Source organism: Sebastes umbrosus, chromosome 19 (assembly GCF_015220745.1).
Source record: "Sebastes umbrosus isolate fSebUmb1 chromosome 19, fSebUmb1.pri, whole genome shotgun sequence".
Lineage (NCBI taxonomy): Eukaryota > Metazoa > Chordata > Actinopteri > Perciformes > Sebastidae > Sebastes > Sebastes umbrosus.
Window position 1 is genome coordinate 2,937,768 of NC_051287.1, and position 25,281 is coordinate 2,963,048.

The 25,281-nt window shown below is 41.7% G+C and overlaps 1 protein-coding gene across 6 annotated transcripts in view; it reads left to right on the forward strand.

The window, feature by feature from the left end:
* Positions 1-25,002, forward strand: part of LOC119478479 (membrane-associated phosphatidylinositol transfer protein 2-like) — a 55,552-nt gene extending 30,550 nt beyond the window's left edge. For 3 of the 6 annotated variants that reach the window (XM_037753251.1, XM_037753252.1, XM_037753253.1), the window contains 25 exons: positions 2,967-3,181; positions 4,679-4,800; positions 5,142-5,375; positions 8,971-9,312; positions 10,521-10,616; positions 11,138-11,242; positions 12,166-12,230; positions 12,747-12,837; positions 14,160-14,313; positions 14,412-14,601; positions 14,678-14,797; positions 15,467-15,669; positions 16,024-16,199; positions 17,756-17,926; positions 18,020-18,160; positions 19,319-19,480; positions 19,573-19,860; positions 20,663-20,811; positions 21,440-21,556; positions 22,141-22,257; positions 22,382-22,530; positions 22,617-22,766; positions 23,804-23,987; positions 24,072-24,200; positions 24,374-25,002. In XM_037753251.1, the coding sequence (XP_037609179.1) occupies positions 2,967-3,181; positions 4,679-4,800; positions 5,142-5,375; positions 8,971-9,312; positions 10,521-10,616; positions 11,138-11,242; positions 12,166-12,230; positions 12,747-12,837; positions 14,160-14,313; positions 14,412-14,601; positions 14,678-14,797; positions 15,467-15,669; positions 16,024-16,199; positions 17,756-17,926; positions 18,020-18,160; positions 19,319-19,480; positions 19,573-19,860; positions 20,663-20,811; positions 21,440-21,556; positions 22,141-22,257; positions 22,382-22,530; positions 22,617-22,766; positions 23,804-23,987; positions 24,072-24,200; positions 24,374-24,739 (4,236 nt within the window). In that variant the 3' untranslated portion in view covers positions 24,740-25,002. The remainder of the gene's footprint in view (positions 1-2,966; positions 3,182-4,678; positions 4,801-5,141; positions 5,376-8,970; positions 9,313-10,520; positions 10,617-11,137; positions 11,243-12,165; positions 12,231-12,746; positions 12,838-14,159; positions 14,314-14,411; positions 14,602-14,677; positions 14,798-15,466; positions 15,670-16,023; positions 16,200-17,755; positions 17,927-18,019; positions 18,161-19,318; positions 19,481-19,572; positions 19,861-20,662; positions 20,812-21,439; positions 21,557-22,140; positions 22,258-22,381; positions 22,531-22,616; positions 22,767-23,803; positions 23,988-24,071; positions 24,201-24,373) is intronic. The other 3 variants (XM_037753254.1, XM_037753256.1, XM_037753257.1) reach the window with 3 other exon arrangements.
* The last annotated feature ends 279 nt before the right edge of the window (positions 25,003-25,281 follow it).

A 25,281-nucleotide genomic window follows, 5' to 3' on the forward strand; every position in this document is an offset into this window, starting at 1 on the left:
TCTGAGTCCAGCCTCACAGAGCTGCTACCCTTCAGTCTTGTTGGCTTCTTTTAGGCCTCAACGATTGTGTGTGTGTGATTTTGGAGACAGCCAAACACCAGAAAACACACACCTCAGCAGCAGACGCAGCACCCTCAGGTTTAGAGAAGCTTCCACTATTGTTTGCACATTGTTTTTGAGTAAAGCAGCGGAGAGGGAATTGAAGGTTACACTACCACGAGGATGTACTAAAACTGCTGACTTGTGAAAGAGAATATCTTTAACTCTCTTCAACAAAGTTGGATTATCGTTTCATAAAGATTCATAAACCTCCTTAAAGAGAAATGCTGTCTAGTGGACTCTGTAGCTGTCATTAACAGGTCCTCTATGCTCTGTACTGCGGCAGACGCGTGGAGGGTAATTTAAGGCCCTTAGCTCCTCACCTAAATTACATTACCTGCTAGATTACAGCAATTTTCCAGCTGTTTGCCTCCTCTGACCTTCATTACTGATATCACCTCCCTAAAGTCTTCAGGAGAGACAGCTCCGCGTTCAATCTGAGCTCTCATTCTTGACCCCGAGCATCCCACTTCTGCTGTTAATAATGATCGCTGTGATTTGTATTTGCGTAGCGCCGTTCCTCGACCCCGTGGCGCGCTACAATGAAAGTAATAAAACAGCTTTTCAATCATCAGTTTGACAGCAGAATACAGTATATGTACAGTACAGTCATCTCACTGACTAAGCAACAAGATTAAAGCTTAGCAGCTCATGCAAACAAAGATTTAAGATCTAATTAATTGATTAAAACTCCTCTACATCACAGTAGGTAATTTATATTGCATCATGGTTGTGACGTTGGGTTGAAGCACCTGGATGCTGCGTCTTCAGTGTGTATCAAGGCTGCTTAAAGCTGACCCCAGACCCTCAACAAATAACAACAACAACATAATAATAATAAACTTTATTATCTATTATCTATCTAACAGCAAAATCACCTTTGGTCACAAGCCGGGATCTAGAAACAACCAGCAGAGCTGCATCCGCCGATCTCCGGGAACTCCCAGACACATAACGGGTCAATAAATCCATCATACTGTATACTTTGGAGCAAAGCCATTTAATGCTTTTAAAGTGATCAGTAAAATTTTAAAATCAATACGGAACATAACTGGCAGCAAAGTGTACGTTGGCTCGTACGGGAATAATGACTTCCTATTACTTAGTGCCTCTTAAAAAAGTTCTGCAGCAGTTGGAGTTGATCCCGATGAGTTCCCCGCTGTGAAGGATGTAGATTATGAATTTGGGGAAAAAGAGGGAACTTATATCGGATCTGTATTTCTACCTGAGTTTAAGTATCAGGAGAAACCGGTGCATCCCTAGTAATTCATTTGTAGTGATTTGATTAATTGCACATTTGTCTGGAAATATGCACCACTAGCACACTATGCTATATACACAGAGAGGAACTGTATGTTAATGAACAGAAAGCAAACAAACACTAATCAAACCTATTGATTAGAATTGAAGTTTATGTGTTGTTTGAGATATGCATTAGATGAATGAGGTATTAACGGATGTTTAGGGCTCATAATTATTTTAATTATTGATTAATACATCAATGAATTGACCATAAAATGGCTATAAAATGTGAAAAAAGTTTACAATTGCCATCAAAATTTCCCAGCAAAAATATTTAATTTACAAGGATATAAAACATAAGAAAAGCAGCACACAGCACGCGCAATGTTTTTATTTACTTATTTATTCTTTTATTTATTCCTTTTTATATTTCCACATTTTATTTACTTATATATTATTTTATTTATTTATCTTTATATTTCCACATTTTTAGTTAACTTATTAATTCTTTTATTTATTTCTCTTTATATTTCCACATTTTATTGTTTACTTATTTATTCTTTTATTTTTTTTCTTTATATTTCCAATTTTTTTTATTTATTTATTTATTCTTTTATTTCTTTGACAGATGTATTCTTTATTATGTCCCTCCTGTGACTCCATAGGTAACGGTCTAAATGCAGAGCGCCTTAAGGAGATGTAGTGTGTTTATAAACTGATGCTGTAATCCACGTCTCTCTCTGTGGAGCTTAATACACAGCTCAGTGTTACAGGATCTGTGGGGTTCAACCATCTGCTGACTTTTATTAGAGAGAGAAACACTGATTTAACCTCCTCTACGCAGTGAGTCCAACTTTAAAGAGCTTCATTCAAGTCCTGAACTCATCAGTAAAAATTAAACAGAGTTTGGATTATTTAGCGCAGAAGGAGAGGAGAATAAGAAGCAAAGTGAGATGTGGAGGAATTTGGAAGATGTGCCTGAAAGAATCAAAAGAAAAGCAGTTTCTTCTATTTTTTTTTTATCGTGTGGCAGCTTTTTTCTTTCCAGCTCATCACTTTGCTTCTGCTGCATCATCCATCCGGCTCTGTGAGGGGTTTCACATGGTTGGACACGACCCGAACGAGAGACAGGAGCGCTGTGTAATGAGAGACAGGAGCGCTGTGTAAAGGTCTCAGGGGTTTAATTTGGAGTTAAAGGAAAGGAGGGAGGATGTGTGTGGATGAGGCTGCTTGGGTTGGCCCACTTTTGCAGTTTCAAGTTTGATTTACTCACAAAAATATCTCTAAACAATGTGAGAGATTATAAAAATGTTGCTACATTCATCTACAGTAGGCCGCCTGTTTCTACTGATGTCTTTGGCAAGCTTTCCTGTATGCAGTTTACAATGCAAACGGTGGCCAATGTAGCATCAAAATTCATATTAATTTCACTAAAGTTACCCTAAACTCTCCACTCAGGACAAGCTTTGGACATTACAGCTCACGTTTGAGCATAAAAACACACCGTTTAATCAATTCTTTACACTTTAGCTCTTGTATTTTATGTTCTGGAAATGCATCATCCTCCAAACTCTATGATGAATCTAAGCATCCCCTCCTCCTTCCTTCTTCTTGTCATCTTGCAGAAAAAGAGCCGAGAGGAGAGCTGTGGCGAGGGCAGCGGCGTGGAGATCCTGGAGAACAAGCCTTACGAGGACGGCCCCGGAGGCTCGGGTCAGTACACACACAAGGTCTACCACATCGGCAAACACATCCCGTCCTGGTTCTGTGCCATCCTGCCTCAAGCTGCCCTCCGAGTGGAGGAGGAGTCCTGGAACGCCTACCCCTATACACGAACCCGGTGAGACCGCCGCGCCACGCACCCGTTATTAAACATGATGAATCATCTGGACGTGAAGATATTACACAAGACACTAAAATAATCTGTGTGCTAAAACATTTGTTAACACTTAAGGAAACATTACATAAAGTGATTTTAGGCAGAAAGACTGAATTCATAAAATGTTGCTAATGGTTTTTATTTTATGGTTTCTAGATTCATAAATTAATGAAATAACACTTTGTGATGGAGCCATTTTATTATTTGGAACAATTTCAGCTGAATAATCAACTTCTTTTACATCCTCCAGATGACTCAATTTGTGGATTAATAGACCAAATTGTCACAGCATGGTGTTTTCCTTCAAGTATTTAAAGGGCAGGTCCATTTATTTTTTGTTTTGTTTAAGGTTTTTATATCATTCTGTAGCTTCACAGTGGTGTTACTGATGTATTCAAATACAAACATTTACATTTTGGTCAAAATACGTATGTTTTAGCATCAAAATGCCCTTCTAAACGTGACCTGAGGTAGGTTTCTGCATGATGACGCTGCTACATGTATAGTATACACATCCTTATAGTCAGTGTATTAACGTTACATACAGTAACTCAGTTTGGAGAAGCAGACAGGAGTACCAGCAGGAAGCAAAGCAACATACTGCTGTGGACGGCGGCAGGAAAACGGATTTTAGACACCTAAAAATAATCAATATCAGTTAAAGTGTGCGCTATATTTAGAATATTTTCACCTCTTTATCTTGTTGTCAGACAGCTCTTTCTGACGGGGTACTGTAGCTGTTATCTATGCACTCTTCAAAGCCACCAGACTCCATCTACAAAAACAGTAATTTTAGCTTGCAGAACACGGGAGTATCTGGCAGCAACAAAAGATGTTACACTTTTCGGCCGGTTCTCTGTCACTGCAGCGCAGGCGATGCATGCAGATGGACGTTTGTCTGTATGTGCTGCTCACGCTGCGGTGGCTGCAGAGCCGGTTGCGGACCAGCAAAGTGTCCCTTTCAGGGGGCATTATGTGACCGGGCATTATCAATCCACTTGACGAGGGCGGCGTCAACCACGGGTGCTTTCCAACGTGCACATTGTTTTTCTTATAAGGTAGCCTGTAGGAACACCAAGTTTCGCTGCTGCATTTCATTTCATTGAGAGAAAATAACTTTCTTTTTCACGTCATAATTTCAACGTGCACGCAGCACCAGCCTCAAGTAGCAAGCTGGAACGCAGACGGATTACCGTAAAGCCGCCAGGCGAAGTAACTATCAAGGGAGTAAAGTTTAAAAAAAACAACCTCTATATTGAATTACTGTAGTTTAAGATTTTTTTTCCATATGCTATTACGAATGAAAAGACCCAAAATGAACACTGTAAGTGGACTAATTGTATAGGAATGATTCTGTCCCAAGCCGTTTGATCACTATAAGCGGGTTCCACTGTAATAATAATAAAAACAAAGACACATCCCCACTTCTAAACAACTGTTTCTCTCTTTTTTTCTCAGGTATACCTGTCCCTTTGTAGAGAAATTCTCAATAGACATCGAGACGTATTATAAACCAGATACTGGAAACCAAGTGGACGTCTTCAATATGTCTTCTGCTGAGAAGAGACAGAGGACTGTAGGTGAGTCATGCACACAAGAATACACACTCCATACCATTATGGAAACTCCCAGACTGGACTGTTATTTCACTGTAAAGTCAAAGCTCCTCAGCGTTATGTGCAGTGAAAGTGCAGACAGTGTGACGTGGAGGGATCCAGACTGAGGGAGTGTTGAGTCTCTGAATACTAAAACTTGCTGGGGTGCAGGAGAAATGTGCAGACGCGTTCCCTGCAGGGAGTTATTGCATAAAACACACACACATCTTTGAGACAGGTGTTCAGTCAGGATGTCGTGACATCTGTTCTGCTCATACCTGCTGCTCACATCAGTGTGACTCATAATCATTTGTTCCCCCTCACAGACCCCATAGACATCGTGAAGGACTACATCCCTCCTCACGAGTACCTGGTGGAAGAAGACCCCAAACTGTATCAGTCAGTGAAAACCAAACGGGGTCCGCTGTCAGACGACTGGATCGAGGAGATCAACCAGGATCCGGCTGAAAGCGCCGTCATGTGCGCCTACAAGCTCTGCAAAGTGGAGTTCAGATACTGGGGCATGCAGTCCAAGATCGAACGCTTCATACACGACGTGGGTAGGTATGGCACATGGTGTCTCTCTGTCTGTGTGTTTGCACTCTTTTTTGACTGTTTCTCTTCCTCTTTATCTGTCAGTCAAGTTTCACTGTTGCCCCCTAAAACATCAGGAATAATGCTGAAATGATGCGAATTGATATTCTTGAAAAGTCAGTGTCAACCCTGGAAAAATAATAATAATCCTGATAAATCAGGAATAACTATAAACATGTGGGAATGATCCTGAAAAGTGAGGGTTAAATGAAAAAAAATGAGAATAACTCGTAAACGTAAACGATATCCATGAAAAGTGTGAAATCATGTTGAAAGTTCAAGGATAAGCATGAGTGGAATAATCCTACAAAATCAGAAATAACAGTAAAAGAAAAATGGTAATCACAATAAAAAGTGAAGGATACAGTTTAAAAGTCAGGATTTACCATGAAAAATTGGCAATAATCTTAAAAAAAAATGGAAATAATTCAGAAAAATCAGGGCTGACAATTAAAAAAGAATAAGCCTAAAAAGTCAACAATAGTCATCAAAATGTGGGGATGCTGTAATCTGAAAAGTCGAGAGAAATCCTGTAAAGTAAGGAAGGTGAATAACCTTCAATAGTCCATGATAACCTTAAATTGGGAATAATCCTGACAAATCAGGGCTACTGCTGAGAAGATGAGAATAACTCTAAAAGGTAAAGGACAGCAATGAAAAGTCAGAAATAACCCTGAAAAGTCATTGTGAATCTTAAAATGTTGTGAAAACTAACTTAATAAGTAAAAGATTACCATAAAAAATCTTCCAAAATTGAGAATAACTTTAAAAAGTAATGGTTAGTAATCCTAAAAAATTAAAAAAAAATTAAATTGAGAAATTGGTTTAAAAATCAGGGATAAAAAAAGGTTAAAGATTTCCCTGAAAAGTCAGTGATAACCCTGGAAAATTTGGTAATAATCCTGAAAAGTCAGGGACAGCGCTGAAAAAGTACAAAGTAAAGGATAACCATGAAAAGTCAGAAAAAACCCCTGAAAATGTTGGAATTAATCCTGAAAAGTCAGTGATAATGCTGAAAAAGTTGGTAATTAACTAAAAAAAATAGGATAACCCTGAAAATAATGACCTTGAAAATGTTGGAATAATCAAAAAATGTGAATAATAACCATAAAAAGTCAAAAGATATTGATTTTCCTGGGTCTTTTTGTCTTTTTTATTGTGGTTTGGAACACTAAAGATTTGACAAATATATTTGTTATTCTCTCCATAACTTAATTCAATGACATTACCTGATTAAAAAATGATATTTATATCTGAAAATACGTTCCAAATAGAAACAAGAAAGACCTCTAAATGAGACTGAAAGGTGATCCATCAGAGGAGATCTAATTCTGATGAACTAAACAAGCAGCAGCCGGTTATAAAACCTCAACCCTCCGAGCAGATCATGATTAAAACACCCAACCTGGCAATAAAAGCCAAAATTAGCAAACGGAGAAAGCTATTAAATTAATATCCAGTGGAAATAACCACTGACACATTAATTAAAGCTGGAAAGGTTCTGCGTTACACAACCCAAAGGCCCTTCCAGCGCTATTTATAATGGATATGTAGAGTAGAAGAAGCCCAGTAAAGCACGCGTGTTGAGGTGTCAGTGGATGCAACAAGGGACGACAAAAACTCATTTGTGGTTGAAGATCGGTTGATCAGACCAGCGAGAGAGGACACCATGAAGATAGAGCAGCTGCTGCTTCATTAGCCTGGAAGGAAACGCTGTGACGGAGCGAGCTGAAGGCTGAGAGAGTAAACAGTCTTAAATCACAGCAGCGAAACAGAAACACCGGCAGGAAATTAATCCAGTCGGCCGTGTTATCTCCGGGAGCCAGACTTCTATAAAGTATCTTTACTATTTTATTTATTTGATTTACCTGTCTCCGCTTACGATTCCTCACACTCACCTTGTTCCTTTCTTTTTCTGTTTCCCCTCATCCGCTCCACACTTAACTAATTAGTGGTCAATCATTTAAAGGGCGAGTCCATCTGCGTTCTTTTATGTTTTTGAAGTTTTGAAGTGGCGTTGTATGTATATTCCCGCGTTCTGCGAGGTGAAATTACTGTTTTTGTGAATGGAGTCTGGTGGCTTTGAAGAGGAAAGAGCTGTCTGACGGCGAGGTAAAGCGGCAGCAGAAAAACATTTTTTTTTAAATTTAATAATACTATAATTTTAGTTATTTTAATAATTTAATAATGTATTTAATTTATTTTTAATAATTTTATATTTGAATTTTAACTATTATTTAATTATATTATTTTAACTATATTTAACAATTTTTCTTTCTTTTTTTTAATTAGAAATTCTGATAGTTCTGTAAGAATATTATGTAATAAAAAGTATTTTCCAATATGTTTTTCTGCTGCCGCTTTACCTCGCCGTCAGACAGCTCTTTCATCTTCAAAGCCAACAGACTGCATTCCCCAAAAACAGTAATTTTAGCCACTTAAAACAAATCAATATCAGTTTAAGTGTACTCTATATTTAGGATATTTTCACCGCTTTACCTCGCTGTCAGACAGTCCTTTCTGACGGGGAACTGAAGCTGTTATATTGCTCTCTTCAAAGCCACCAGACTCCATTCACAAAAACAGTAATTTTACCTCTCAGATCGCAGGAGTTGCTGGTTTACCGCTGCCTCGATCAGTTAGTTTGTTTGTGTTATTGTGTGACTTTGATGAATCCGAACTAACCCTTTAAGGGTGCTACATCTATCTATATATAAATATAGATAGATGTACAAATAAAATAGTAATACCAGACTATACAAATACTCTGGTACAAGTAAAAGTCCTGCATATTACAGCTATAACTGAGTCCTAAAAAACATTTTTATGTTGCTGCAGTAAAGATATTATTTTGTTTGAAATTTTAATCAACTTTTGTTTAGAAGATTTACGAAAAAATATATTGGAAAATACTTTTTATTATATAATATTCTTACAGAATTTTTAATTAAAAAAAAGAAAGAAAAATAGTTAAATATAGTTAAAATAATATAGTTAAATAATAGTTAACATTTAAATATAAAATTATTAAAAATAAATTAAATATATTATTAAATTATTAAAATAACTAAAATAATAGTATTATTAAATAAAATAAATATAAAACATATTTAAAATATAATTGATTTTTAATTACAAAAACTACATTCAGTCTTTTGCATGCTTTATTCATTTTATTTTTCTATTCTTGCAGTTTCTGGTTAGAGATGTAAATCTGCTCAAGCATTATCTCAGTTTTCTATCAATGACAGAGGTACAATCAAAATACAGGCCAAGTTTAGGCCCCATTTCTGATTTATTATTCATTATTATAATGTGTTATTTGCTAAACAGCGTTCCCTTTGTTTGTCTGGTTGAAGACAAAGTCATGTCTGAAACTGAACATCTTTGCTCAGGACCTTTAGCTGACATTTTTAACTGTGAATCTCTGACAAGACATTCTGTATTTGTCAACCATAACGATATGTTTTTAAGGTTAATCCACTTAAGTTGATTCATGTCACAGAAATATGATTTGTTCCTCACTAAAATGACAATAAATCCTCGTTGCCGTCCTTCCAGGTCTGCGTAAAGTGATGGTTCGAGCCCACCGGCAGGCGTGGTGCTGGCAGGACGAGTGGTACGGCCTGACCATCGAGGACATCAGGACGCTGGAGCTGGAGACGCAGCTGGCTTTAGCCAAGAAGATGGCCCAGTTCAGCCTCAGCGAAGAGGGGGGAACGGAGACCAACGGCTCCTCCGTCAGCCAGGACCAGGAGCAGGGAGCCGAGACCGCCGGATCGGCTGCGGAGGCAGAAGGAGGCGGAGGAGGGAAGCTGGGAGATTCTCTGGAGACACGAGGGGAGCTCACCAAGCAGTGGTCAACGTCCTCTAGATCCTCCAACAGGTCGTCCAAGAGAGGCGGTGAGGACCACTTCTATTTGATATGGCTTTTGGAAAACCTCTCGTCATTTCTATAAGATTAAAGGGATAGTTTGGACGTTTTGAAGTGTGGTTGTGTGAGGTACTTCTCCATAGTCGGTGTATTGCCTACAGTAGATGGAGTTTGGAGAAATAGACAGGAGCAAAATAATGTACTGCTGTGGACGGGGGCAGCAGCAAAACGGATTTTAGACACCTAAAATAATCAATATCAGTTTAAAGGGACTATTTGTAACTTTCAGAAATGCTTGTTAACAGCGACACCTGTGGCCGTGAAGTCAACGAAAGTCAGCGTCCTGTTGCTCGAGCTTGCTCGCTCTAAATACACATGAACGAGCATCGCTCAACACAGTGAGGCGACTCAAGTCAGCTAAAAGCACAATATCACTCTATATTTCAGCTGCTTGGCAGTAATGTTAGCTGACCAAACGAAGGTCTCTCCATGAATCAATGCTGATCCTAGTGTTGGCTTTTCCTGCCTCAGCCTCCGGGGCTGAAGCAGGAAGAAAGAGAAACGTTATCGTCTCCCGAGCGCGCCCGCAGGGAGACACCGGAGTTTTGGTCGGAGACGATAACGTTTCTCTCTGCGGAGCCCCGTCACTTCACAAGACACGGGAAACCTCTGTTGGTCTGGAGGAGCTGCAGCAGTTATTTCTGCACAAACGTCCACTGTACATTCAGAGGTGGAGCGAGACAGCGAGAACGGCCACAGGTGTCGCTGTTAACAAGACATTCTGAAAGTTACAAATAGTCCCTTTAACCTGTCGTTTACCTGTATCCATCTCAACAAATGCCCACGCAGGCAGCCTGCGTTTCAGTTCGCTTGGAAACGGTCCGATTCCACCTCTCACAAATGGTTTTGGCCGGTTGTTTTGGTCCACTCCAGAGTAAAATTACTGTGTTCACAACTGCCCAAACAAACCGTACCAGAGATCGATCAAAGCTGACTAAATGCTGGCTTGTGAAAGCGCCCTTAAAGGGTTAGTTCGGATTCATCAAAGTCACACAATAACACAAACAAACTAACCGATCAATGCAGTGGTAAACCAGCAACTCCTGTATTCTGAGAGGTAAAATGACTGTTTTTGTGAATGGAGTCTGGTGGCTTTGAAGAGAGCATAGATAACGGCTTCAGTTCCCCGTCAGAAAGGGCTGTCTGACAAGATAAATTGTGTTGTGTGTGTTTCCAGGGAGTCCATCTCACCAGAGCATTTCAGAGTGGAGGATGCAGAGCATCGCCCGCGACTCAGAGGACAGCACAGACGACGAGTTCTTCGATGCTCACGGTAAAACCATCACTTTCTACATGAATGTCTTTATTCTGTATTTTAAACACGCACTGTTTGTGTTCCTCCTGCTTCGTTCTGGCTCTACAGCTTTAGATAATTTACTTGTATCGTATCTCTCAGCGTGGCTCTCTGGGCTGATAAATGTTATCTGTGGAGCAGCTCAAGGTTTCCTTCATACTCCTGTTGTGTTTGCTTTATGTTCTCATTCAGCCTCGTAGTTCAAGAGCATTTCTTTTTATAAATGAAGCATTACATAGTGAACGTATCAGATCATCAGATTTATAGAGGAGGTTGTTATTTTAGATTCACTAAATTAAACCAACAGTAAATGGTATTGCTTTTGAAAATAGCTACTAGAAAGAAAGTCACTTTATCTATAAAGCAGATAACAAACAACATATGCCATGGAATGGATATGACCTTTGAGACAGGACAGTTTAAATTGATTCTGGTCTGTGTTATGAGACTGTTCTGACCTGGAGATCTTACATTATTTGTATTATGTGTTAATCTTGCAGAGGACTTTTCTGACAACGAGGAGATGTTTAACAAGGAGATCACCAAGTGGAGCTCCAACGATCTGATGGACAAGATAGAAACAACAGAGGTGGATGAAGCACAAGGTAGGTGACTCTTATGGACACATCAGATCCTGCACTGAGAAATAAAACCTTACATTTATTAGGGCCCGAGCACCGATAACGTCGGGCCAGCGAAAGCCCTATTGAAACTGTAGAAATTATTCTTCTTTTTCTTAAAATGAATCGCCTTTTTGACGACCTTAATATGCTCAAACTTGGCACACTTATCCGATGCGGTGAAAGATTTGATATTTTAAGGGTGTCGGGCTCGGGTGTTTTAAAATGGCTCGCTAGCGCCCCCCAGAAAGTTGGAAGAATTGAGCCCCTCGCTCCGGTTTTACCTACATGTATGAAATTTGGCAGACAGATGTAACATGTGGAGACGCACAAAAAAGCCTCTTGGAGGTATGCCCAAAACTCAAAAGAAAGTCAGCCATTTTTAGCGTTTTATAGGGCGCGTACTTCAACGAACTCCTCCTACAGATTTAATCAGATCGACTTGAAATTTGGTCAGGACCATCTTAAGACCTTGAGGATGAAAAGTTAATAAAATGGTGAGTTTTCACTGAATGACCTGACCGTGGCGTGGCAGCCATTTCGAGACGTTCGCCACAAAACAGGAAGTTGTTGTAACTTCAGCATACTTTGTCAAATCTGCTTCAAATTTCTCAGGCATGATGGTGGTCCAGGCCTGAGGTCATTTTCATTTCAATATAGATTCATAGCCCCGCCCCAAGACATTAGCCACGCCCCCTTTCATAACTCGTGAACCGTTTGTCGTAGAGTCTTGTGGCAGGCGTCATTGCGCTCATAGGAGTTCCGGTTTCATTGCGCCTGGCCGCGCCAATCGGCGTCCCACTAATACCCCCGGCGCGCGGGAAGGTGCGAGGTCCCGTTCATCGCTGCTTGCAGCTTTAATTATAGTTTAAGTCTTCTTTTGTTTGAATGAATTCATGTTTTCACAGAAACGTTGTATCAGGAGTCGGGCGGGGAGTACGCCGCGATGAGTAATGAGGAGAGGCAGATGGAGGTACAGTTTCTTCCCTTTTCTCTAATTTCATTCATGTCTCTCTCTCACACACTAACACCCTTAATTTAATAGCTTGTAGATAACACTCCTCCTCCTAAATTAGCTCTCAGTCATCCTGCCAGTGTAGTGAAATCAGTATCCACTCTCAACCGCGGTTTAATTTCACCGGAGGTAAAAGATTAAGGGCCCAGTGCACCATTAAAACGGGACCCCGAGGCTTTCACAGGTCACACAACGACGTCCACCCATCAGGAAACTGAATGTGAGTCTCAGTCCTGTAGCCAGTAGAGCGTGAAAGGCTGTTGTAGTAGTAAGCATTAGACATGTTAGGAATAGAGCACATTATAGGACATGTAAAAGAATATTAGATTAGATTAAATCCAGCGTAGAATATAATACAGACTGTTTCTTTGCTCTCATTTCTCCCTGTTTTCCTGTAATCTGCTCACTCCGTCGTCCCCATTAACCCTGTTTCCTGTTTCCTTCCTGTCTGTCTTCTGTCCTCTTAACCTGCAGGATTGTTCGTCCCAGCAGTGTCTCCAGCCCGCCAAAACTCACGTCCTCGTTCTGGTCCTGCACGGAGGCAACATCCTGGACACTGGCTCTGGTAACACTGCAGCCGAATCCTGCAACATTATTATTATGAAAATCACACAATTCTAACTCTGCGAGTAATTAAAGCGACTGTAATCAATATTTTTATAATAACGAAATAAACAAAAGGCTGTGTAACGTGACTTACAGAGAATTATTAGCATCTCTACAGAGCGTTTTAGCATCTTTCAGATCATTGTTTTGGTTTTGGGGCCACAACTTTACTGTTTGGTTCACTCTCACAGATTTCATTGTGTTGTTTCCAGCAGCAGGCGTCTGTTTTAAAGGTCCCATATTATAAAAAAGTGAGATTTTCATGTTTTTTTTTATTATAAAGCAGGCTTAAGTCCTATATAAATACTGTGAAAGTATCGAAACACTCAATCCACAGGGAAACACACACAGCCCATATTCAGAAACTCTGCATTTTAAACAAGCTGTCAGGATTTCTGCCCATTTGTGATGTCACGAATATACAATATTTAGACCCTTGACACAGATTTAAATGTAAACATTCTAAATGTGTCCCAGTTTATTCCTGGTTGCAGTGTAATGTGAATGTCATCAGCTGACAGGAAGTACACATGGACCCAAGCTGTTGCCTAGTAACACAATTCCGTTGCAATTCCTTCAAAATGCGCTAAAACGGAGCGTTTCAGACAGAGAGGGTGAATACAGGCATATTCAGGCAGACAGTATGAGGAAAATAAAGGGTATTTTGAACATTACAGCATGTAAACATGTTCTAGTAGAAACATAAAATACAAGTATGAACCTGAAAATGAGCACGATATGGGACCTTTAAGAGAAAAAGCTCTAAAGAATGACCACCTGCACAGTGCAGAGCAGCAGACAGACACAGTTAGAGACTAGCTGGTAAACGTAGTGGAACATTCAGCAGCTAAAGAGACAGATATTTCTCTCAGGAGTTGGTGGAGACCAAAAACAGAGCTAAAAGGTGTCACAAGATAAATCTGAGGATGTGCAAAACAAATTACAGGATAGAAAACAATTTGGAAAACAAACATTTCTGCTGCAAAAATTTAGACTTTCTTTGCTTAAGATAGTTTTAACCCTTCAGACCTCTTGAAGGGATAGTTTGGTTGTTTTGAAGTGTGGTTGTATGAGGTACTTCTCCATCAATATCAGTGTATTACCTACAGTAGATGGAGTTTGGAGAAACAGACAGGAGTACTAGCACAGGAGCAAAGCAATGTACTGCAATGTACACTAACTAAACAACCAAACTATCCCTTTTAAAATTCTTCACATGAAACAATGTAAGAAAGAAAATGTACTTGTTCACTAATGCAACTTGTTGTTGTTTGTCTGCAGGTGAACAGAGCAGCAAGCAGGCCGACGTGAACACGCTGAGTGGAGCTTTTAAGACGGTGATGGGGGTCCATTACCCGGCAGCGTTGGGCCGCATCGCCATCCGGATGGTCCCGTGTCCCGCCGTGTGTGTCGACGCATTCTCGCTAGTCTCCAAGTGAGTCATTACTCTTTAGTATTCAACGTAACCTGCTGTAATGCAAATGTTAAACACACATACGGAGAGATAACAACGTGTCCTCCCTTGCTCTGCAGCCTCAGCCCTTACAGCTACGACGAGGGCTGCCTGTCCAGCAGTCAGGATCACATCCCGCTGGCTGCTCTGCCTCTCTTGGCTACAGCTGCACCACAGTACCAAGACGCCGTAGCAGCCGTCATCTTACGAGCCAATCAGGTGTATAGCGACTTCGTGAAGTCTCTGGAGGGGGCGTCTTTTAGTGGCCAGGTCAGTGTGTTTCCTCCTCAGCAGCTTCGTGATTCACGTACAGATGATTCATGTGTATTCATGCGTTTTCATGCAGGTGTGTGTTATTGGGGACTGTGTCGGAGGCATCCTGGGGTTTGATGCTCTGTGCAGCAGCTCGGTGACGGTGTCAGAGAGCCAAAACAGCAGCAGACGGGGCAGTGCCATCAGTGTTCAGGTAACAACCTCAACTTATTAGCAGTATTTCCATCCCTAGAGCCATGCTGCTGGTGTGTCTAAAAACTTAAAGGTCCCATATTATGCTCCTTTTCAGGTTCATACTTGTATTTTGTGTTTCTATTAGAACATGTTTACGTGCTGTAATGTTCAAAATACCCTTTATTTTCGTCATACTGTCAGCCTGCATATGCCTGTATTTACCCTCTCTGTCTGAAACGCTCCGTTTTAGCGCATTTTGACGGAATTGCAACAGAATTGCGTTGCTAGGCAACAGCTTGGGTCCATGTGTACTTCCTGTCAGCTGATGACATTCACATACACTGCAACCAGGAATAAACTGGGACACATTTAGAATGTTTATGTTTAAAACTGTGTCAAGGGTCTAAATATTGTATATTCATGACATCACCAATGGGCAGAAATCCTGACAGCTTGTTTCAAATGCAGAATTTCTGAATACGGGCTGTGTGTATTTCCCTGTGGATTGAGTGTTTCGATACTTTCACAGTATTTATATAGGACTTAAGCCTGCTTTATAATAAAAAAAACATGAAAATCTCACTTTTTTATAATATGGGACCTTTAATACTGTAGAAATCTCTTAACCACTTCATTCAACAATGTCCTTTTTGTTCTCTCCGTCTCCGTCTTCGTCTCCGTCTCTCAGGACACAGACCTCCTCTCTCCAGGTATCATCATAAACAGTGTCTCTCCGTCCCTCGAGGGAAGCCGCCATCTCAGCCGCAGCAACATCGACATCCCTCGCTGCTCGGGGCCCGACGACCCCAAGAGACAACTTCCACGCAAGCGCAGCGACTCGTCCACGTACGAGCTGGACACCATCAAACACCACCAGGCCTTCCTGTCCAGGTGAGACGTCACTAACTCTCCTCTCAGATTTTAGTTTGACAAAAATGTAGTTTTAGTCCAATTTGTTTTTTGTTAGTCAACAAAAGCTAAAGACATTTTAGTTGAGTTTTCTATTTCAATCAATCAGTCAATTAATTTTATTTGTCACATATAATCATATAATGCAAGTTCATTCTATTTGTGCATTAAAAAGAGTTTAAATAGGAATATTTATAAATCTTTGTTGTGTACAGTTACCATGGATACAGCTACCTTAAATTACTTTTTATTTCCTTTTAATCAAATTTTTGTCATAAAAAAACTCAGATATTACAGATATTTTTCATTAACAACATTAACTCTGATTGTTTTCAGTCTTCACTCCAGCGTGCTCCACGGCGAGCCCGGGTCGCGGCGCTCCAGCAGCAGCACCATGCTGGAAGGAGGCTCTCTGGGAAAGTTTGACTTCGAGGTGACGGACTTCTTCATGTTCGGCTCTCCTCTGGGGCTGGTGCTCGCGCTGAGGAAGACCGTGGTGCCCTCGTTAGATGGTGAGGAAGCTTTTCTCCTTTTGGGTTTAAAAACAGAAAAGTTCTCTTCTAGTAATGTTCCTTTTTCCAGATGAGCAGGAAGTGGTTATTTGTAGCTTCTGATGTTTGTGTTCTGCGTGAGATTCTCGTCTCCAGCAGCTGGAAAGCAGGTGTCAGGGGTCAGAGGTCATGTTTCTGATCTCAAAGGCTGAAAACTCTATTGTGTGTCCTTCGGGGTTTAGAGAGAGAGAGGTCACTGACCTGCAGCTGGTGGGTTAACGTCTGGACTAATTTCCATGTAGATATAATTATAGATGTTTTTTTGTTTCTTAGTTTTCTCACGGTTTTGATTTATTGAGGTTTATTTTGGTCCATAAATAATCACACAACAAAAAGACAATTACTCCCAATGAAACAAAACAATACTGAAGAAAACAAAAGAAGGCTGAAGCTGCTATTCCTATAATACAGTTTGTTTGGCATCAAAAGTCACAGGTCAACCCTGTCGCCTACAAAATGATGTTCCCTTACAACTAAACTGCATCCTCGATTACGTTTCAAGGGAAACGTATTTTCTCCCTGATTATTGTCGCTGTTTTAAACAGTTTTAAACATGTGGTTAATGTTGTAAATGGAAACAAAACATAAAACGCAACAAAAGTACTTGGTTAGGTTTAGTAAAAAACATCATGGTTTGTCTTTTGACTTTTAATTTAATTTCACACGGGACAAGAACAGCTGCCTCCTGGGGGAAGGTCCTGTGTTTGTTTGACCCATCCATCTCAAGTAGTGGACTCTCTTGCTTGTTATACTCACGTAACTTTCAAAAACGTCATTATTTCATTTCATTAACGGTTGCTCGATATACTACGTCACCTGCTCTATGTGACGCTCGTTGCACTACGTCACTTGCTGCGGACTTCGGTGGACTTCTTGTGATACGGCAAAAACAAACGTAATCCACGACAGAATACGCTTCCCTCCAAACGTAATTAAGAATGCATTTTAGTTGTATGAAACGTAATTTTTAGGGCTTAGACGGGGCTGCACTGTCAAAAATTAATATTTTTTACCATAAATTGTGATTTTACAGGATTATAGCTTAGTAAGCTTTAGAGGTGCTGGTTCGCAGATTTTTTAACCCTTGGACAGAGCCAGGCTAGCTGTTTCCACCTGTTTCCAGTCTTTATGCTGAGCTAAGATAATCATCTGCTGGTTGTAGCTTCATATATTTACTGTACAGACATGAGAATGGTAATGATCTTCTCATCTAACTATCAGAAAGAATGCAAAACAAGTCCAAACTGTTCATTGAAATACCGACTCCATCAGAAGCTGAGAATCTTGTTTGTGGTGACCTCCAGTGGTTTCATTTCTCACCGGGCTGCAGTGATGTGGAGATGTACTCCAGGGTGGGTCACTACAATGTGACATCACTGCTGTGTGTGGTTACAGGTGCAACCAGACTTAAATAAAAGAGGGTTAGTCAACTCTTGACAACTAGTTTCATGTATCATCCCACAGTTTTCTCATTTTAAACCTCTTTACCTCTGGTTGTGTTTCGTCCCCGTCTCCAGTGGCGAATCTGCGTCCGGCCTGTCAGCAGGTTTACAACCTGTTTCATCCAGCCGACCCGTCGGCCTCCCGCCTCGAGCCTCTCCTGGACAAGCGGTTCTACCTGCTGCCTCCCTTCAGCGTCCCTCGCTACCAGCGCTTTCCTCTGGGCGACGGACACTCGGCTCTGTTGGGTGAGTCCACACAAACAGACATACATGAAATCATTTCACTGCACTACTATACCGCATGTATATGAGTCTTTTGTATCTTCTTCCCTTCATCTGACTCCCTAGTTGAGACGGTGCAGAGTAACCCTCAGCTTCTGATGGACGCCGTTGGTGCCGTTTCCCACCGATGTCTGGACAGCACCGTCAACGAGACCTCCATCCCCGTACCCGTCCTCAACTGGCAGCTCCACACAGACAGTGAGTATCTCTATCTGCTCTTTTCATCTCTGTTATCCCTCTCATGTTTCTTTTTCTGCTGACGTATTTAAAGGGAAATTATAGTTTATTACAACCTTATTTACATAGTTTTGACCATCATTTCTATCAGCTATAACACTGTACTTACAAACTTAAAGGAATAGTTGGGGGAATTAGTGCAATGTCACCCTGACAGCAAGACTCTTGACAACATAACACCACTCTAACCACAGTTTTATGATAGACTAGCATCGCCCCTTTCGCTTTTTATTATCTATTTGAGCTACTATTTATTTGTTTGACATTGTTTTTTCACCATAAGCACCAAACGGAGGATGCTCGCCTTCATACTTTATATGAATGAGCTTGTCACCGCTCAATCTGACAGCCGTAGAGCAAAGAGGACGATCCGTCGGAGACAAAACGTATGGTGATAAAAAACACTACCCAGCAACGTTCAGCGTCCACCTGGCCGATCTGCTCCCACAAATGGGCTTTTCGTCTTTGTTATGATCGTGTCTGTCTGACAGCTAAAGCTCAGGATAGACATACAACGCCAGAACAAGCTTCTCCTCCATTTTTTTACGGTGACGTCACCAGCACTTTTCTAAAAAGTTAGGAAGATAAAACAAAAGTAAATTATTACCAAATCAGTCCTTTTAGACTTCCAGTTTTAACTTTGTGGTTCAGCTGACAGTTGACCTCACGTACGTTTGTGCAAACACAATTTTCCTGTGCAACAAAGGGTTATTAGCGGCATTGCAGCTGCACTTACTTTCTGTTTTACCTCCAAATTAACTATTGTCTTGTTTACAACTCGGTCGTCTTTCTCGCCTCGTCAGACTTTGTTGCAGCGTCTGTCGAGTTCCCTCATCTCAGCAGTTACTTTGCTGACTCGCAGCTCCGTTAACTGCTCTCATAAAAAGTTTTACTTTATTAAACTAATAAAGTGGCTGCTCGTCAGATAGAGGGGACTCATACAGACTCAGGTGTGTGTCTTTATGATATGATAGTTCTGGACTCAGCAGCTGGACAAGAAAGATGTGTGTGTGTTTTTATAGCCAACAGAAATGATGACAAAGCGACAGAAATAATATTTTATTACTGAAATATTTCTGCAGAGAATATGAATATGACTCGTCTCTTCTGTCTCTGCAGCGGATTCTCTTCACTCACATATCTTTGTGGACGGCCAGTTCCCATCGTCCACGTCACCGGGGGTCCCTCACCTTCGCTACAACCGCCGGGCCAGCGAGGCCAGCATCGCCAGCCAGGTGTCAGGCCTAGCCGACTCCTACACCGTCTCCAACATCGCCACCAGTGAGTTGACCTCTGACCTCCAGTGTGTGACCCACGAGTTGACAGTTCAAATGTTGACGTTCTTCATTTCCTCCCTCCAAACGTCCCCTCAGCACTCAAACGTGAACCCAGCCAGGCTAAAAGGCCCGGCCTGCTGTCCCAGCTGGCTCTCCCCTACAATAGGTTTTCCCCTCGCCGGCCGTCCTCGCGGTCACGAAAGACCCGCCAGGTGTTCCCAAAACCCAACGGCGTGGAGTCTGAGCAGAGCTCGGACGTTAGCTCTGACGTGATCTCTGACGTGACCTCTGACGTGAGCTCTGACTTCACCGATGTCACGTCTTACATCACAGACATCAGCTCGGCTCCCCCGTCACCCGGGGTGCTGAGGAACATAGAGAAAGGTACCCTGGGAGCTGTAGTAAGAGGACACGAGGGAAGGATGCTAGGATCCATCCTCGTTCCCTGTGTGCTTTCCTTCCTCCGCTGGCATCTTCCTCTCTCAGATAGTCTTCCTCAGTAGTCCTGTTTCCAAAAATGACAAACAAGCTCAGTTTCATGAGAACCACCAGAAATAAACGGTGAGAAGGTTCTCACCGAGTCTGAGCTGTTGTTTTCTTGCGAGTGTGCGTTTCAAAACCTCTTCACAACTCTTCACTCTGCGTTTTTAGTCATAGACTGTATATAAAGATGGATGACGTGTCTCCACCTCCTCAAAATGTACAACATATAACATACAATAACTAATTAAAACCAAACTGATCAGAAAAATGAACACTTGAACAAACATCAGCGTGATAAGAACTACCTAAAATGACAGAAACCATCTTTGGGAAGAATTTATTTGACGTATACTTTGACTCTTTAGTTTGGCCCATGTCCCATCTGCTAACATGGAGGGGGCGGGCTTTATGACCTATACTGCAGCCGGCCACCAGGGAGCGATCCAGATGTTTTGGCTTCACTTTTGGGGAGCTGTCATGTCGTCCATCTTTATATACAGTCTGGTTTTTACTCATAGTTTGGAGTCTAGAGCCTTCTAGTGCAACCCTTTACTTCTTCTAACCTCCTCCAGTTGATGATAACCCTCCACTGTTCACCTCTGGATGAGCAGGATGTAGATCTGCAGTGGAAACCACAAACAAACATCAAGATGCGCTGATTCCTGAACTCACTGTGTCTCTCTCTGTTCCCTCTCGGCTGCAGTTGCCTCTCGGTGGTGGGGCAGTAAGAGGATGGACTACGCCCTGTACTGCCCCGACGCCCTGACGGCGTTTCCCACCGTGGCTCTGCCTCATCTCTTCCACGCCTCCTACTGGGAGTCTACCGATGTCGTCTCCTTCCTACTCAGACAGGTTCACACAGTCTTTCTGTTAATAATCATAATTTTATCTTTAAATTGAAAGTGTATTTTTTACGATTGGATGGATTGCAGTGACATTTAGTTCAGACGTTAACGGTCTCCAGATGATGAATCTTACTGACTTATGTGGTCCTCTGACTTTTCCTCTAGCGCCACCAGCAGGTTGACATTTTTGTTTTTTTATGACATATCTCAGTGCTATAAAATGTGTAAATCGAGGGGCTATACATCCTGCTCTGCAGCGACAGCTTAGTGCAAATAACAAAGCCATAAATCTCATTCAGTGAAATGATGCGCTCCAGCTATCATGATGCTGCAGAAATTTTAATCCTTATGAAAAAAAACATTTATTTTCATTGCTGTCATGAAGCAGAATATACAGATGAAGATACAGAGGATGTGCCTGTTTTAGCACCAAATTAAAAAAACTTTAAATTAATTACTTTGCAGTGACAGACTGCTGCTGTAGCATCATATCAGCTGTGGCTGAACTGAGGAGATCAGAAGCTGTATGAAGATCAGGATGACTGTGAAACTGAATCACCACCACCAGAGTATGAAACAAGGATGGACTAAAAAGCTTCTATGCTTTTTATTTAAAATGAATTTATCTTCCCCAGGTGATGAGACATGAGAACTCCAGTATTTTGGAGCTGGATGGTAAAGAAGTGTCTGAATTCACTCCGTCCAAACCTCGAGAAAAGTGGCTCCGCAAGAGGACTCATGTTAAAATCAGGGTAAGACATTACATTTCCTACAGAAACTTTTTATTTTTAATTTAGATGTAATGCAATGCAAATATGGATGAATCACCACACTTAACCGGTTATATTATTAGAAATTATTACATTCAGTGATAGAGATCTGAATTCAAGCGGTTTCCAAAGTCAACAATGAATCTTTTAACTCAATAAATAATGTTGTAATTCCATCTTTACTACAAAGTAAAAAAAAGAGCTTTTTTACTGCATTATCTTTGATTGATGATCAATTCTAGCGTCTTTTTAGGAGATTCATCTGCAAATAAAAACAGATTTTAATTATTTTTTTAAGTAAATGATCTCAATGCTTCTGCAAAATACTCCAAACAGGAGGATAGGGAATACAAATCAGGAGCTTAATTAACATTTTGATCAATTAGAGCTTCTCTCATCTGGATTTTGGCAGCTAAATAAGTGGGAAAACTCTACTCAGCGAGATTTTAGAGAATGAATCAAATGGAAACTGTAAAAGACATCTTTAAACTAATCACAGTAAAAGTTACACAACAGCTGAAACAAGGACAGTATTGTGATTTCCTGTTTCCTCCTCTGTGTGTCAGAACGTGACAGCCAACCACCGAGTGAACGACGCCGTATTCACAGAGGACGGCGCCCAGATGGTGATGGGACGTTTCATGTACGGCCCTCTGGACATGGTCACCCTCACTGGAGAGAAGGTACCGGACCGCTGTTCAGCTGTGACCGACCAAAAAAAGACGAGTTATGTAATGGTGTCAGTGACATCTGTGTCATTGAGGTTCCGACAGTGTTGAACATATCAGTGTGTGTTGTTTCCTGCAGATTGACATCCACATCATGACCCAGCCTCCCTCTGGAGAGTGGGTGTACTTCAACACGGAGCTCACCAACAGCAGCGGACGCGTCTCTTATGTCATCCCTGAGAGCAAAAAGCTGGGCATCGGGGTGTATCCCGTCAAAATGGTGGTCAGGTGGGTTAAGTTACTGTTATTTCATGTAAAAAATAAACCTGTACATCTCCTCCTTTCACAATAACCTCCATGTTTCTGTCTCTCAGGGGCGACCATACAGTTGCAGACAGCTATCTCTCTATCGTACCACGAGGAACCGAGTTCGTCGTGTTCAGTATTGACGGGTCGTTTGCTGCCAGTGTGTCTATAATGGGCAGCGACCCAAAGGTTCGAGCTGGAGCTGTGGATGTGGTGAGGTGAGGATCAGAAACGTTTATTCTGCAATAATATACGTAGAGATACACACAGGTTATCTGTTTTTGTGATCACATTTTCATTTTTCAATACTTTCCCTTCCCCCACATAAAATACATATGTAACTGTATATCTTTGTTGTACATATAATTTAGTTTTTCTTTATTATTTCTACCTTTAGGGCTATTTTTGAACGTGCTATGTGGAGAATAATACAACTGCAATTCATTGTGCATCTTGTATAATGATTAGGGTTGCAACTAACGATTATTTTCATTATCAAATAATCTCCTAATTATTTTCAAAGTCCAAGGTGATGTCTATATACAGTATGTCTTGTTTTGTCAGTCCAAAACCCTAAAAGATATTCAGTTTAATATGATATAAAACAGAGAAAAGCAGGATTAACAGCATTTTCTGCCATTTTTGCATGAAAAATTACTTTAACGATTAATTTATTATCAAAATAGTTGGCAATTATTTTTCTGTCGATCGAGTAATCATTGCAGCTGTAATAATGACAATAAAGCTAAACCTTGAACCTTGAAAATAAGAAGCTCCCAGTTTAATTTCAAGCCACCATATGCATCATTTTAATGTGTTTATTGCATCTTTCAAAATCTTCTGCCGCTGCAAATCTTTATTTTTTTAGCAAAATGAAACAATGCCAGTTAACTTGGGTTGCCTTAAAGCTGCTCTAACCAATGATATTTTATGAATAATGTTTTAAATGACCATGTATAATGTAAGAGGTGTCACTCATAGTGATGATTTATCACCAACTCTGCAGCTCTACGCAGCTTTATAGCAACTTCCAGCTCATTTTACTGTTCTGGTTTTAATAGCGGCGTTTTTAGCAGCAGCAGGCTGCTGTTTTTATTGAAAACCACTGTACACTACCTGCTCATCAGCAAACAGCAGACAGACACAGTTAGAGACCATCTGGTGAACATAGTGGAGCATTTAGCAGCTAAAGAGACAGATATTTCCCCTCACCTGAACTAACACTGTGCTCCATTGACGTTGATGTTTTTTGCAGATACTGGCAGGACTTGGGCTACTTGATCGTGTACGTAACGGGTCGTCCTGACATGCAGAAGCAGCGCGTGGTGGCCTGGCTCTCTCAGCATAACTTCCCTCACGGCATCGTCTCCTTCTGCGACGGGCTGGTTCACGACCCGCTCCGACACAAGGCCAACTTCCTCAAATGCCTCATCAACGAGGTGAGTCGGAACGCCGTGAGTCTGAGAGCAACGTTATTATAAAATCCCTGACGTCTCTAACAGCCGACCTCCCTCTTTGATCAGGCCTACATGAGGATCTTCGCCGCCTACGGCTCCACCAAGGACATCTCTGTGTACTCGTCTATCGGCCTGCCTCCGTCACACATCTACATCGTGGGACGGCCCACCAAGAAGATGCAGCACCAGTGTCAGGTACGGAATAAATCCTGATTTATTTATAACACCCCATCAGACAGTTAAAGCACAGTAGTGTTGGTCTGTGTCCTACCTAATCCTACCGTGTTTGAGCTCAGTTACTGTCGGGGTTTTCTAGCCGGCCACACAGGTTAGTAAACCAAATCTGATTGGCTTTCCGTCTCTTCCAGTTCATCCCGGACGGCTACGCCTCCCACCTGTCCCAGCTGGAGTACAACCAGAGGTCTCGCCCCGCCAAGTCCGCCAGCACCCGCATGGTCCTCCGCAAGAGCAGCTTCGGTCTGGGTGCCACCGGAGGAGAGTTCCTCCGCAAGCGCAACCACATCTTCCGCACCATCTCTCAGCAGCCCGGAGCGCCGGGGTCGGCCTCCCCCAGCCAGCCGGGCCGGACCGAGCGAACCCAGAGCCAGTGCGAGGTGGAACGGGACCGAGTGGTCGGGGCGGCGACCCAGAGGAGCATGAGCATAGCAGCGGGGTGCTGGGGCCGCAGCGGGAGCACCAAGGAGGGCAGCGGAGGGTTACTCGGCCCGAAATAAGGTTCAGGGTGGAGCTGTGGCGCTAAAGGACCCGGTCGGAGCCACCATGATCTCTGGATGAAACGGAGGGTTTGTATTTTAGAAGTTAAAGGGACAGCTGAGGGTTGATGATGGAAGGATCTGTCCAGGAGGAGTGGACTAATCAGGCCACGTGGGATCCAGCGAACAAAAGACAATTCTGTAGCATGACTCTTTTACAGTAACACTTTTATAGGATACATCATTAACTAATAAAAACAACAACAAGGAAGGATTAAATGAAATATTGTAAGCCTTAAACTAATCTCGTATAACGGGACCCCCACCTCCCCGTCCAAGCATTCACTCTCTCATGAGCTCAGGACAAACTGCAGAGCCAGACTCATCTTCAAACAGTCGAGCACGGGTTCGAGGACAAGTTCACCGGCAGCCATGACAAAGAGCCGGTGACGTTCACTTCTGTTTCTGTCCCACTGTCAGCTGAGCAACAACAACTCTACCCAGAAATGACTGGCAATAAGTAAGTACAGAACACACAGTCAGCTCATCCAAATCACATGCAA